Consider the following 15,493-nt stretch of genomic DNA (forward strand, 5'->3'; position numbering starts at 1 on the left):
CTCTCCTCTCCTCTCCTCTCCTCTCCTCTCCTCTCCTCTCCTTTTCTCAAGCATTTAACTATTTTTGTATTGAACTGATGTGAAATTACATGAACTCTGATCATGTTAATAATACATGAGATTTAGACAAACACATGAAAGTTTATTTTTCATGTCAAACAATTCTTTTATTCTTATGGTACAAATTAAAAGTGACAGATCTGAAGCTGTTAAGAAATACACAAAGTGCAGCTTTACTGACCATACAGATATTGCTCTAGATTAAGTACAGTTTTTGTCAGTTTATTTTTTATTTTATTCATGTTAAGCAACCTGTGCAGATAAATCAGCTTTGGTTTCAAAGTCAGAGTAGTAAGGAGCTTTTAAATATCCAGTTTGGTTTCTTGGTCACAAGTCCACCACATCAACTCCTTTTGGAATAATTAGTAATTTTTAGCAACAAAACACAGTCCATTTCATACTGCCATCTTTCCGCTGCATGCTCCATGCATGGAAAAACAGATCTCTTTGCAGTGCTTCATAAGTGACCCTGGTGACCATTCTGTAGATTATAGCACATAGGACGAAAAATAATAATAATAATAATAATAATAATAATAGTAATAATAATAATAATAATATCACTTTTTAACAATAAATAAACAAATGTGCCCACATAATCTCAAGTTGGAAACAAGCAAACCACATGACAAAAAGCTCATTACAAAATGTTATCCAAACAGATTTTACAGTCAAACATTGATGGAAATTATTTTCCGCTCTTCTAGTTTGAATGTTGGTCAATAACTGGGTACAAGTAGAGTGCTGAGGTAAAACACTGATGAACAGTTTCATTTTTGTATTTCTTTTTTTTTTTTTCTTTTTTTTTTTCTTTTTTTTTTTAATAGTAACAGTTTAGTATTGCAAGATTGTCAGCAACATTTAGCCATATCTATACAATGTGCATATACCTACATACATTGAGCTTTGGTCCAGCATTGAGAAGACGAGCAAAGGCATTTTACATTTTTCTTTTTGGTTATAGCTTGAGTTCTTTGATACGCCTCTACTTGTTCCTTCCTAGCTCCTTTTTGCGTTCTTGTTCTCTCTTCTTTTTTTTTTTTTTTTTTTTTTTTTTTTTTTTTTTTTTCTTCTTTTTTTTTTTTTTTTTGCTAATAACATAAAGAAACTGGAACCATTTGAATGCATTGGATTTCTTTAACTGTCCAAAACAGCTTTTTAGTGAAAAAACATAAAAAGACAAAATCAGATTGGTAATTGAACCCTTGGTTCATTATTCAAATAATGATTATATATATATATATATATATATATATATATACATATATATATAAAAATTCAGTAATCAATAAATTGGAAAACCATTAAACCTTCACATATGACTGAAGAGACTTCTGTTTCATTTGCTGGTAGCAATCTATCTTTTAGTCACATGCAAAATTAAAAGGTCTTCAGATGTACTCAATAGATGCAAATTGTTTACAAATGGAAACCAGAAATGTTGCCAGTAACAAAACAAAACAAAATATTTATGGCCCCCGAAAGATGTATGACTCACACATAATTTATCTTCCTAAGAATCTGTTCAGGCACCATTTATGCCTCATAGTAAAAATTTGTTTATAAAAAAATTAATATAAGAAGCATTACAACACTTTATAAATAATTTACAAAACATAATATAAAATTAGAAAACTGTAAAAAAAATCTCTGCACATGAATGATTTTAAGACTGTGGGATGAACATTATTTTTTCTTCCAAGCTGGCAATTTATATTTAGTTCACATTTTCGCTGTTCTAGTTATATCCCTCTGATATGTACTTTGGAAGAGAGAGAAAAGACCTTATATAACTACTGCCAGCATATTTTTAAACATTTAGTATCTTTCACATGCCATTTAGTTAACTTTTCTTCTTGGGAGATTTTTTCATCATGAAATTTAGTACAGTCTCTGGGAGAATCAGAAATTCTGTTTTTAGGCAACAAGTGGTTGATGGTTTCGTTCCCAGGGTGTTGATGACTAGTGGAGGGGTGGGCATATGCTCTCTCAAGTGTAGATGAACAAGTAAATGTTTATGGCATCAATGACCAGACAATTAGTAATGTACTGGAGATATGGATAGGGTGTCCAGTACCAAATACTATCTGTTTTTCCTTCCTCATTTCTGGGTGGTCTGCTGATCGTTACATAATTGTGGCTGTATATTTAGCTCTGTTTGGCATAGGTAACATAGATATATTCATCTTTAATTTAAATTATTTCTTAGTATCTTTTTTCCCCATGAAGATGTTTATATATCAACAGTTGGAAAACAGTCAATAACAATTCTCACTCTCCTCCCATAAAAGTAGTATGGAAACTTAATATACTTAAACATACCCTGCTGAAGCTTAAAGTCTAAGATGCATTCACTGGATGTGAGCCCAGTCTGGAGTACTGAATACTTCAGTGCTCTCCAACCCTGACCTTTGAGAGTGCTCACATTTAGATGCAGTTTCTGTCACAGATGATAGTCTCAGAAGCTTTGAAACTCCACCAGTAATGAAACAAAATACATGTTACATGGCAAACCCCATTAATAAATCAGCAAGGGATAGATTCAAAGCTCAGTTAAATCAATGGAAGTCTTTCTTTCACTGTGTTTTGAATATAGCCTTGTGTTCTTCAAAACATAATTCTGTATGAGGCGTGCTATTTGCAGACTACAGCACTTTGGGAGCCTTCTTCAGCATCGTGGGCAGGCTGGTAAAAGTCCACTACAACAACCCTGAAGTCAGGGAACGCAAGGAAAAGGTACACCAGCAGAATTTTACCCTACTGCCTCTACAGTGAGGACCATATACCAAAGGCTAAGTTTGGTAAGCTCTGCTCAAGACATAGCTTCCATTCTAATAATGGGCTAACATTCATCACAAGATGAAAATCACGGTGACCTTGGTGGATCAGGACGTAGCCCATCGAGAACCTGCAACACTTTTCTATCATGAGCATTGTCATGCTCCTATGTCCAGTGTTTACAGTGCTTTAGCAGATGCCTGTCCTATCAAAATAGAAGTTATAGAAACAAATTGTCTTTGAAGGGAAAGTTCCTCATCTGAAACATATTGCAGGTCACAGACCTCACTATTCCCAAAAGTTATTCAATAGGTTTTCCTGTATCCTACAATGGGCAAACATCTAGCTCAGGATGAAATATAAAATAAAATAAAATAAAATAAAGTTTAAAAAAATAATAAAAAGAAGCAGAAGAAATGAAGCACTACTACTGAGGCAGGCCATAGTAACACAATGATCAGAACACCCTCATCACCTCTTGGCCTATTTGTTTCCATCAGAATCTCAAGAAATTTCTTTGGCTAGCAGATTTTGGAGAGAAATTGCTTCAAATGGAGCCCTAAGATAGATGCCGTACTGAACCATGTGTGCAGTTTATGTTCATACTACAAATGAATTTTGGTAGCCTCTCAAGGTTCTTAAATAAAGGACTGAGAGATCCCAAGCTATGCAGTTGTCAATGGGCTGTCTGTTTATCAGACACAATCCTAATCCTTTGTCCTCTGTTGTATTTCAGCATATTGGTATGAAAGTGTTCAGGTTGCACTTCTCTTTCTAAGAACTTTCAAACAGTACTAGGTTATGGGAGTGTAGGGAATGGGTGGAGAATGAGTTGAAGGCAGCAAAAAGAGTCAGAAAAAAGAATTAAAAATAGAAATGAAAACTGAGATTTACACCCTTACAAGACAAATAACAAACCTTGCAAATCACAATTAAAACAATTGTTTTTGGCACCCAAACACTTGGAGATTGCATAACTGTTGACTAAAAATAAAACAAAAGAAAAGGAGGTGACCACGAGGGAATGGCTTTGACACCTGTTTGTACACACCTGCAGGGGTGTGGCCATGGATGAGAGAAATTAATCCTGTTGTTTTTCTCTTTGTAAAATACAAATGTAAAAATTCATAACACAGATTTATACCCATAAAAGAGTAAACTAACAATCTAGTTTGCAATTCCATGTTTCTGACTTTGGTTAATAGTTTTCATAGTGAATCAGCACTTGATACCTGAAAGGCTACAATCACTCCTCCAGGTGGCAGGCTTGTATTCTCTTTTCAACAGATAAAAGTTTTTTATTTTTATTTACTTTTTTTGTGTGTGTTTTCTTTCTTTTTTTCTTTTTTTTTTTCTTTCTTTTTCTTTTTTTTTTTTTTCTCCTTAAAATGTGTTCACATTTTCATAATATACAGAAAAAAAGTCAGCAGTTATTTGGTTTACTTTAAGTCCCTTTAGAAAAACAAACTGGCTTTTTCTTTTTTGGGGGGAAACTAATTCTACGACACAAACGCTAAGTGTTGTGCAGTTCTTTGTTCTGTTTTTATATAGGAAAACTCACGGACATTTATAAACTGTTCTGTCCTTCTCGTAGTTTTCTCAGTCTTTTACTTACAAGGGTGATGAACAGGTATTTTCACAGAGTTCGAATGGTTAGCTTTCTGTCTGTGCAGGGTTTTTGTTTTGTGTGTAGTTTTATTTTGTTTTGCTTTTAGGAGTTTTCTTCCAGTGAGTCTGTTAATGGCTCCATAGGAACTGCTGTCGCAGGCTCATGCTGTTTCAAACGCTTAATTGTGTTCTTCAGTGCTTGCCTCTTATTGCAGAACCAAACTCTAACTACTTCCCGGTCATAGTTCAGTTTCTCTGCAATCTCTGTCATTTCTTGCCCAGAGGGGTGCGTGTTCTTCTCAAAGTGAGCATTCAAGATCTCTAGGGCTTGTGGCGTGAATGAAGTACGCCTCTTGCGCTTTTTGGATGGTTCACTTCCGATAAACTCGGTAAGGTTCTGCATACCTGCTCGATGGCGGGCCTCAGCCTCAGCCATCCACCGCTCAAGCACCGGCTTCAGCTTCTGGGCGCTTTTAGGGGTGATGTCCAGCTTTTCAAACCTGGCAGGATACAAAAGGCCAGGGTTCAGTTTGGCTGTCAGACTGCTAGCTATAGTGTTCTCTTGGGCTTCCTGTGGTAGGAAAAAGTGGCTTCTCAGGATGGTGTGTCTGAGGGAAAATTGAGAAAGAAGAGTCTTACACTGATGCTCTGCCAGGGTGGGACTTCCTGCCTACCTGACTAATTGACTGGCAGAGAGAATTTACATTGGATTACCAAAACTAACAGATATCTATATCTATAAATATATATATAGCTAGATATTTAAACTATCACAAAACAAATACTACAACAGAATTCTAAGCACACTGAATAATACAGGTTATGACCCCCATTTTCATATTTCTGATGATCTTCAAAACCCTTCAGGTTAAAAGTCTAATTACAGGAAATGACATCGAGGGCAATTGCTTTTTATCATCTCTCCTTTGCGATTAATCCCTTGGTTTCCCCTCCCATCCCATCTAGTCCAAATACCACAGCTTTAATAATACAAACCAATGGTAGCTACTAGCCTCTGAATATCACATTTCTTTTCCTTTCATTTTTCAGCAATTTTCACTGTTTGCAAGTTAACGCTATATCCCTTTTCTGGGTCTGAAACAGATTCCTGTAGCTCCAGTGGTGTCCGGCTGAAACAGCTGGATACTTTGCAATTATCTTGACTACCCCCACAATGTGCAAAGACAGACTCATGTTTTCCAGTCGAAACCCAGCATAATAGTCTACTAATACGCTGTGGCACCAAGCTGGGTTTATTGTGGGATTTCTACAACCTGTACCAGAATGATATCATTTCCTGTAAATGAGGTCTTCTATATATCATTTTACCATCAAAAGTCCTTTGCCAAACCAGATTTTACAAGTATTATAAGACATCTGGAAAAGCAGCTACACAAAGCTTTCATCTTTTCATAAACAAGCAGAAGAGCTGAGTTCATTCTTCAAGTCATATAAGTATTTGTTTCTTTCATTTATCAGGTTTACAGTCTCTTTCTAGGCATTAAAAAAGCCTTAGCCCAATTCCTCTGATGCCACCCCTTTGTATTTCTCTACTTCACCTATGTCCCCCCCATACACTGACATGTTAAATCTGCAGACAGTTATTGCATGATACTGCTGCCCACTCCAGCTCTCCCAGTACTTAAGCACCATTGCCACAGCTGATGAGACCGGCTGAGTCAATACCTTGGTGCAAAGCAACTCAACGGCTGGCAGCTTTTAGAAACTATATTTGGCATGTAGCAGCTGCAGGAAATACTTCAGCAACAAAGCATTTCCCACAAACGAAGAAAGAGATGAGAAATAATTTTAGTAGTAACACGCCTGGCACTCTAATGTGGGACTGGCTGCAAGGTGTCCATCTTTGGCTTCCAGTGATTTTTTGGTTAAGTTGATCATTCAGCTTGACCACATTGCTGCTCCTTCCATTGATTCTCCTTGTTAACATTAAAAGAAATGCTGAAACTTATATTTCTGAGGAGCAGCATATTGCCCCCGGAATATAATAACTTGGTGCTTAACGAGAAATGAATAGTCATAGCAGATTATTACACCCCTAAGTAATACCCATCTTTGGGGTTTGAAGGAAGGAAAAAACACCATTACTCTGAAAATATCTGGGACCAACTTCTGCATCCAGTCATGTTGTTCTGAGACATTTACCCCTCAAAGGTGGCAAAATTTGCGCTCTGTCAGAGGTTTCCATATTTTTGGGCATTACTTATCTGTGTCAGTGCTTCTCTTTATTTGGGTTTTTATGATAATAAATCAGTGAAGAACCCTTTCACTTAGTAAAATTCAAATAATCCCCACTGGTTTTCTCAGGCATGAAGTAGATTGAGGAAATTAGGAGACAGCAAATTAGACATAAGCAAAGGGAACTGCAATTCATCACTTAGAAGTACTGTATGTTAAAGAGCATCTTAAGGCCGCGACAAATTGGCAATTGCCAAAAACTCCACCTGTTTTAGGTATTCTTTACCAACTGACGATGTGAAAGAAAAAAATCTTAAGCAACAGGGACCAGCAGCATTCATATCATAGGCTTTGCTTGTTAGTGTTGTTGATACTGCAGAACATGTTGTTTGGAATAGCGATATACAAGTCTTGAAACAAATTTCCCAGCAGTAGTATCCTTGTATAGACTGAATAAAGGTTATTTTCTACAGGGAGGTATCTTATAAGAAAAAACAGTAGGGGAGGCCATAGAAGTGAGAGGATCCTATGGAGCTTTTTGTATTTAACAACAATCAATGGGTTTTATGGAAAATCATTGAGCAAAATGTGAGCTGCAAGCTCACTACCCCATACTGATGTTATTTATAACCTTAGTCTTAAACTGCAGGAAAAGTACACTTCCGTTCTATGGGGAATACATTAAAAGTATAAAGAGCAGATAAAAAGACAGAGCATTTCATGGATCACCAAGAACAAAATCCACTTAAATGAGCTTAGAGTTGGTTTCTTGGCTTTCACTGATGGAGTAGGACTATAAGGCATTGCCCAAGAGGAAAAAGCTGTTACCTAAGTGTGTTTGTTATCTCATGCATAAACATGGCATTACTGTAACACAGATACATGCATATACGGTGTTTGCTTCTAACTAACTCTGTCAAGACTGTATTATTATTTCCCATGATTAGGGTGCATTTCTAGTCCTGCTTTGCATACATGGGCTATCCGTTATTTTTTAATTAATTAATATATATATTCAGGTGATAAAAGGTGAATAGCTGCTGATTTGCAAGATAGCAGGAATGACAGTTTTTTCCTTTCTGTGTTGCCTAGTTAAATCATTAACATCCTGTATGTGAAATGCTAACCACAGTAAGACAGGTTTCAACTTAGCAGAGATGAAGCCATGAAATATTTGTTCAGTCACCCTATCTGTAGAAAATGGCACAGTATGAAGAGGGTCAGCTGGTGCTTATCCAGTGCCAGCAGGGTCTCCAGCTTGTCTACTGAATTAAGTCTCTGTGCTAGGAACATTGCTTCTCACTTGTTTAAAAAGTAGAAAAGGGAGGAGGGGGGAGAACAAAAACCAACCATAGAAGGGGGAAAAGGGAAAAAAAAAAAAAAAAGACTAACGTTACTTTAGGTCTACACAAGAAGAAAATCTTCTTTGCTGAGATACCAGCATCATCGGTGAGTTTAAATCTCAGAAAAAAAAACACATTCTAAAGAAATATTACTCCAACCTGAGCATGCTCCTCACAATGAACTGAATAATTCTGAAGAACAAAGAGAGGAGAAGAGAGTTTATGATGTAACTTGTTACCTGCAGATGGCAGACTGGCTATAAGCTGGGCCTTCGGTAGCGCTTAGGGCTTGGCCAACTTGAGTCTGGGTCAGGCCAAGGGACAGGCGCCGGATTTTAAAAGCTTTGGCAAACTCTCGGATTTCTTCCAGATTCACCCCATCCACTTCTCCAGTGGCTGTCTGAGGATCTGTTGAAATATTTTTTGAATTGTGTCAGTTCTTTATGTCATATATGAGTTGGCTAGGCTTGCACCATATTTCACTGTCACATTAGTTTATTTTTCAGTACTTCTCTCTCCCATAAACAGAAGCAGGCTTGCTTTGCCAGGTGTGTTATAAAGGACAAATCTAACAAAGCAGCAGTGCTTCCAGGTGGAAGATGTTCAAAGACATCACTGCTGAACTCCTGAAAAAATGGGCAAGCTCCCCTCAGCGTGAGGGGTTGGCTGGGGTCCTCACTGCCATCTGGGCTTCACAGTATCTCCTCCCATTTTTGACAAGTCATGTTCCCTGTTCCCCCTTCTCACTGCATGCACAAGACAGGCTTCTGTTAATGTATTTATTTGCATTCTGTGGGGGGTGCAAAACACATGCACAAACTGCCTGGGTTTTTAATTTGAAAGCAAAACTTTCCATTTCATCTAAAATAACTGTCAAATGAGATCTTCCTTCCCTCTTCTGCAATACTCAGCCCAAACCACTAGTCAGGCATCCAGACTAACCCATCAAAAGGACAAGCTCAAACAAAAAAACACACCCCTCCTCATTTAAAATTCATATTTTAAAATATACCCTTGTGAAAAGCAGCCTTTCAGGCTTTTCCTTCTGCCTCCCATCAGGCTGATAATCAAGGAGCAGTTTATTTGCAACATCAGCCATTAGGCTTTGGATGGTAATACTGCACGATTTTTTACTTTTACATTAGCCCCTCAGAAGATAATGCTTATGATGCTGTGAGAGTAAATCTGTCCTTGCTCTCCATAGTGGTTTTACTGACACAGAAGCCTTTGTCCCTGAAAGGGCACATAATAAAGCATATCTACTGGAGAAAAGCTCCTTTGGTGCTGGATAACTCAGCCAATTTAGGACTTATCAAGGGAGATGACACAACAGCTGGAGAATGGAACTTTTTTCCCCCCAAGCTACTGATCCCTGGCTAAATGAAAGCGTTTGCCAAGCCAGAGACAGCATGGGACTTGGATGGTGGAAGATTTCAAAGTGTTGTGCAATACAGCATGTAGTGAAGCCATTCTCTACTGTTGTTCACCTCATTCCTCAGACTTCTTAGGTGAAAAGTTTGCAGCACAATAACCCATCAGTTTCTGTAAATAAAAGCAGTCGTCCAAGGACAATACTAGCCTACATTACTATTCTGAACCCTATATTACGCTGGCTCCTGCTAGTGCTGCTACAGCTAAGAGCACGTCAGCATTACAGCAACAAAAATTTTATTTTCAGTGGTTTACAAACCTGATGTAAAATTCCTTTATGGTGGAAATGTCCTATAAAAATCTTTTAGTCCAATAATAGAGACAGAGGGAAGAGGCTTCTCTGCTATATTAATTTACCCTACATGGATTCGAAGCCTGATTGAAAAAAGTGCACATAGAAATAGGATTTTAGAATAGTCATATATGTAGTCAGGGACCACATGAAACTAAGAATACAGGTGAACAAACATATAGGCTGAGCCTTGTGCTGGCAATAATCAACACTCCTCCTGTCAGTGCAGTGCTTGAGTGCATCTGTACACACATCAATGCACTCAAATTGTATAAAGTTAGGAACATATGATTTACTTATAAGTAATGGGAGGCTATGGTAGAGCTACTCAGTTTTTAAAGCAATTGCCTTTGTGGATGTGAAATGTTCCCACTTATCCTATACACAGTCTACCTAGCATACCAGTTGTGATTTTCATAAGCACAGAGTGGAGCTGGTTGCTTATCAGCCCTTTGGTTCCCTGAATAGCAACAGATAAATTTCCAAAATCTCATAAGTGATAATGACCTCAGAGCTACTTTTGCAAAGGGCACTAAGATGATGAGTTTTCTCACCTCTTTTCTCCATTTTAAGGACTCTGACTAAAGCTATTAGGGATGTTACAAAGCATAGTTCAGATATACCCACAGAATGCTCAAATTAGCAAACTTTATTGCTACTGCCACCTGTAACACTCCTGCTCACCAGACTCTTGTTAGGAATACAGAAGGAGGTAAGAAAGCCAAGTGGTTCTATGCTTGCTCAAGTATATATAGAAGTTTTTCCAAGTTCTGCTGAATTCTTCTGGTATGACATTGTTATAACACTGAGTATCATGGAAAGTCCTTTCCTGAGCAGGGATCTTGGACAAGAGAAAAACTGGACAGAGCTTTCCTTAAGATGATAAAAAAAACATACTCTGATGTACTTCAGGAATAGGGAAGTACATCCTTACATATGGTGTAGCATCTGTTGAGAAAAAGGCTTCATTCTTATATAGTATCTTTGGGAGGAGGAAAGTGCTTACAGAGGTGGACACAAACACTGAAACCTTTTATCTCTGCACTATAGGGAAAACAGTGTTTGTAGCAAATCAGAAACACTTCTACTCCAGGTGTGATTCAAAGCCATCTGAAAACCATAGAAGTAGTTCCTTGATTTCTATCAGCTCCATACTGCTCAAGTAGTACTATGAAGCCCTCTCTACTGATTAAATCATGTAGCAGCACATATCTGTTTTATTCTGTTGTCATTAAAATGTCATCAATACATAATCTTGGACTCTATGGACTAATACATCCATATATAATCAAATAAATAATGGACTTGGTTTCAGTAAGTTTTGGTCTCTCGTAACAGTTAAGTGTAGAGTTTACTTCACATTTTAGAAAGAGTTGTTGATTGAAGACTGTAAATAAACTGGTACTTTTTAAATTAAATGAATTTCTTACAAAAGACTGCCCAGAGCCAAGAGGAAAATAAAGAATACCAATCTCACTAAGTGGTTAGGATCTACAGTAACAATATTTAGAGTGAAGATTCCCAGTGTATATTATGGCTTCATACTCTATGTTTGCTATATTTGTGAAACTAATAGGCCCTTGAAAAAGATGAGTTTTCTGGGACTACTATATGAAACGTAAATAGAGCAAAAGAACAAAAGGAATTTCACTTAATGTCCTGGTGGATAGAGAAGGTGGACAAGAAGAGCAGAAGAAAAAAGTCCATGGGTTCTCCTGTACTAAAAACTTTTTAAATTCTGAAGGGAATACTGCTCCCCTCCCATTCCTGAATTCTTCCTGAATATTCCATAAGTTTCCAGTGATTGCAAATTCCCTGTTATAGGAAAGAGTTGCACTCCAAAAGAGAAAGCAAATTTCTGTTGTGCAGAGGTCTATTGTGGGAGGAATTATGGGAGTTCATTTCCCCAGTCAGATAGGAGGAGAAAAAGCTGGCAGAGAAAAGCCAACAAAATATAATTTGGATGATACAGGCAAGACAAAACACTGTTAATGAGAAATATAGTGGAGCTCAGGGGCAAGAGTAATAAATAACAAAAGAGAATAATTTGTATGTGAAAGGCATTTTAATTTTATAGTAATGGATGACAATGAAATGAATTTGGAAAGAAGAAAGTAATGTCATTGAAACCCCATTCTCAGAATATGAAGGGAAGAAAGCAATTTCCATAAAGAAAACCTATGTTAGAAAAGGTAAGAAATGAGAAGATGAATACATCTGAGGAGAGAAAAATTAAATATAGTATAAAATGAGGAATGGTAATATAGAATTAAGTGAAGAGAAAAGAACTAAAAAAGAGAACAGAGATGGGATAAGACAATATGAAGAAATCACACAAGAGGGACATGAAGAGTGGACGTGAATGCTGCAGCCATCTAGTCAGACCATCTTTTAAAATGTCCTTCCTCCACAAGTAATCATTATTGTATGTATTAAGAACTAGCATTGGTTGATGATGAAGGATGATGAGGTGAGGATAAGACAAAAGGGAAGAGCTATGAAGCAAGAAACAGGTCAACAAAAAAAAAAAGTCAAGAAAATAAAAAAAAAATAGAAGAAAAAGAAGGGTAAATAAAAAAATACAGGGCACCATGGGAGAAATAAATGTGTAAAATAAATGAAGTAGTAAGACATAAAGGATTTTTTATGTTATTTTTTAATTAGAAAATCTTTTTTAAAAAATTGCAAATTCATATGGAAAATACTATCAGAATGAAAAGTGAAAGGAATAAAACAAAGAGCACAGATCAGTAAAGTTATTGAAACTCAATCCTGACCTGTTTCTCACAGTCTTTTAGTAATTTCAGTGATGTGGCATGACCTCTTGTAGAGTTATTCTGTTAGGAGGTGTGCACAGTCCTACCTCAAGCAATTATTTAGCTACTGAAGTAGACGGTAGAAAGGGGCAGAGACCGCATAGGAGCTGGAAGAGGACTGAAATGAGAAGAGGAAATGAGGGTTGATGGATGATGTGGAAAGAACAGAAAGGAGAAGAGGAAACAGAAAAAAAAAAAAAGAGGAAAATTAGTATTGAGGCCCAGGGAATGCAGATATGTGGAGAACAATGTGAGGAGGTAATGAGAGTGGAACAGAACAAGTACTATGAGAATCAAGTTTGAGAGGAATGAATGAAAAAGACTATAGTCATTAAAACATTGTCCCCATTCAACCAAACCAATATCCCTATACCTTGTATGCCTCTACCTTCAGCTCACGAGCACAGCACATCTCATTCCCTTTTAGAGTAGGACAAATAGGATGATAACGCAACCTATTGGCTTCTTTATATTTCCAGGTAGATATATCATCTCACCAAACAACTGACTTATGTTACTATTCTGCTTTTATAAAAACATTGAAATATATCCAAGTAAAAAATGAAGCTAAAAAGAACATTCTTAGAGTCATATAAATAAACACTGAAAAGTTACAAAATAGTAAGACAACAGTAGCCCATAGTCCTTGTCTGAGTACAAGACCAGTTTTTTTTCCACAGACTTCTGTCTTGTCCGGTGCAAAAGATGAATGTACTTCATTATGGAGAAAGTGATTGAAGTATTGCCTTTTCACTTGTTCAGTGTGTGGCCCTAGACCTCTGCTAAAGCTTTTCACCAAAGACACAGCTATTCGTTTTCTCTTGAGCTTCTAGATTTTTTGAAATCTTAATTTATTTCCTTGTGTTTCTGTAAGATGAGGGTCTTCTCCTTCTCGTTCACAGACAAGCGGACAGATATTAAGGCAAAAGGCATTTTTAGCTACCCTGTCAAGGTCAAGCAGAAGATGCATTTTTAGACTGTGACTTTAAATGGTGCTTTATACAGTTCCACAGTGGAAGTGCACTTTGAATTGTGACTGTGAGTACCAGGTTCTTCTGTAAATTAAAGTCGGGAGTTTCAAGCTGGAAATTGAGGGAGCACTTGTGAAAAATCTGTTGCAAGTGACTTGTCTGCAATTGCACCATAATTATGTGGTAGACAGAGCTGCAGCTACTCAGCCCTCTGCTGCCAGAAGCATGACCACCTTTTGCCCTTCAAGTCCCTACCTCAAATGTTACACACAAACTGGGGAACAGTTTAGTGAACAGGGTAGAGAATAAATGCTAGGACAACAGCTTTCCTTACTATGTGATTCATCCTTTGAAAAATTCAATTGGAGACAGAAACACACAGAATGAAAGATGAGAAAAATGTGATTCTGTGATGTTAATCACTATATACTTGGATACTTGGTTATTATAAAATACATGTTCTAAGAGGAGCTAGATGCAGTTGCCCAAACTACTCTTTCTCTAGCATCTCCTAACCTTTGAGTAATTTATGTTATGAACTTAAAAGGGCTTCTTCCATGTTATTTTTAATGTGAAGCTTCTTATTTGCCTTCTTTCTACAAGGTTGTCTACATGAAAAAAATTATTGATAGAACAATAGCAGTGTATTTATTTCAATGAAATTATATCTATATTTATGCATTTTATGTACCTACAGCTACCCATGTAGGTGTATTTGTTCCAGAATATAAGTATTCACACTGGGAATTATACAAGCATAATTTTACCACTATTGCTACGCTAGTAACTTCTCCATATAAACAATTTCTGAACTAACCCAACCAAGATTTTGAAATGTTTTCCAAGCCCTCCATAAGCTTGCATCAGTCATATATTTCGCATTAGCAATACAATGTGAGTTACACTATTTGTTTACTTGAAATATGCATGTGCAGTTATCTTTCAATGAAGTCATCCAATACCACTTGGTTTTTGCAGATGTGCCAAAAATTGTCGATGCTTTTTTTTTTGTTTTTTTGTTTTTCTCCATACTTCTAACCTACTGTTTTTACTATATAAAGCTAATCAGATAATAGTGAAGACTTTGAAATGTGTGATCTGGAAAAAGGGGCTGGTCAGGTAACAGGCTCAGCTGTTACAATTCTAACAACAAAACTAAAGGCATTTGTTCACAGCATTCTTTTCTCTCCCACATTTTACAGTTCTTAGTTGCTTAAACTGCATGTGCTTTTCTTGCCAAGAAAGGTTTTTTGTACAGACTTAGGGTTTGTAAAACAGTTTGCTACAATAACTAAGCAAACAAATAGTAACGAACAAGCAGCTTAACCAAAAGTAGAAGGGGCTGCCCTCCAAACATCAAGCAATGAAATTCATAACACAGATTCAAAACATTCACATTTCCAAAGAATGTAAATTACATTTGAGTTTTAAGACTTGTCCAGTGTTAAGGAAGTCAATTAACAGCTGCTACTATTTTTACGTGCATACTTGGCATTTTTTGCATTTTTCAAGGCACGTTTACCTTAAGTCCCATCTGACGTAGCACTGAGTAGCTTTTATGGGTAAGCATTACTCTAGTTAGCAATATACAATCTGATATATGGGGAAAAAAAATAAAAAATTAAAAAAGGAAGGAAAGCGGATCAGGAAACTCAGCAGTGAGGACAAACAGAGGGAAGAAGCAAGGAGAGCCAGGGAGCAATACTTACTGCTGACTAACTGGCCAACACTCAAAGCTGAAGAAGAGGAGGATGAGGAGGAAGAAGAGGAAGCCTGACGAACTGGGCTTTGAGACATAGATGCTTGACTGTGAGCCAAATGCAGGAGATTGGACTGTGAGGCTGCTTGTCCCACTTGCGTCTGGGAGGGCTGATGGAGCTATATGTTAAAATGTAAAAATAGGTATTTAGAAAATGAAGCAGTAATAGCAAACTCTCAGCATAATATTTCACCCATTTATTTCCAGGGTACAAATATTGTAAGAGCATTAAATACCAT

The 15,493-nt window shown here is 37.0% G+C and overlaps 1 protein-coding gene across 3 annotated transcripts in view; it reads right to left on the reverse strand.

The window, feature by feature from the left end:
• Positions 1-121: 121 nt before the first annotated feature.
• POU6F2 (POU class 6 homeobox 2) overlaps positions 122-15,493 on the reverse strand; it is a 303,385-nt gene continuing 288,013 nt past the window's right edge. For 2 of the 3 annotated variants that reach the window (XM_015855018.2, XM_015855019.2), the window contains exons 8-10: positions 15,205-15,373; positions 8,225-8,393; positions 122-5,054 (exon numbers count right to left, since the gene is read on the reverse strand). In XM_015855018.2, coding sequence (XP_015710504.1) covers positions 4,550-5,054; positions 8,225-8,393; positions 15,205-15,373 — 843 coding nt within the window. In that variant the 3' untranslated portion in view covers positions 122-4,549. The remainder of the gene's footprint in view (positions 5,055-8,224; positions 8,394-15,204; positions 15,374-15,493) is intronic. The other variant, XM_032442548.1, reaches the window with a different exon arrangement.

The sequence above is a fragment of the Coturnix japonica genome, chromosome 2 (genome assembly GCF_001577835.2).
Source record: "Coturnix japonica isolate 7356 chromosome 2, Coturnix japonica 2.1, whole genome shotgun sequence".
Lineage (NCBI taxonomy): Eukaryota > Metazoa > Chordata > Aves > Galliformes > Phasianidae > Coturnix > Coturnix japonica.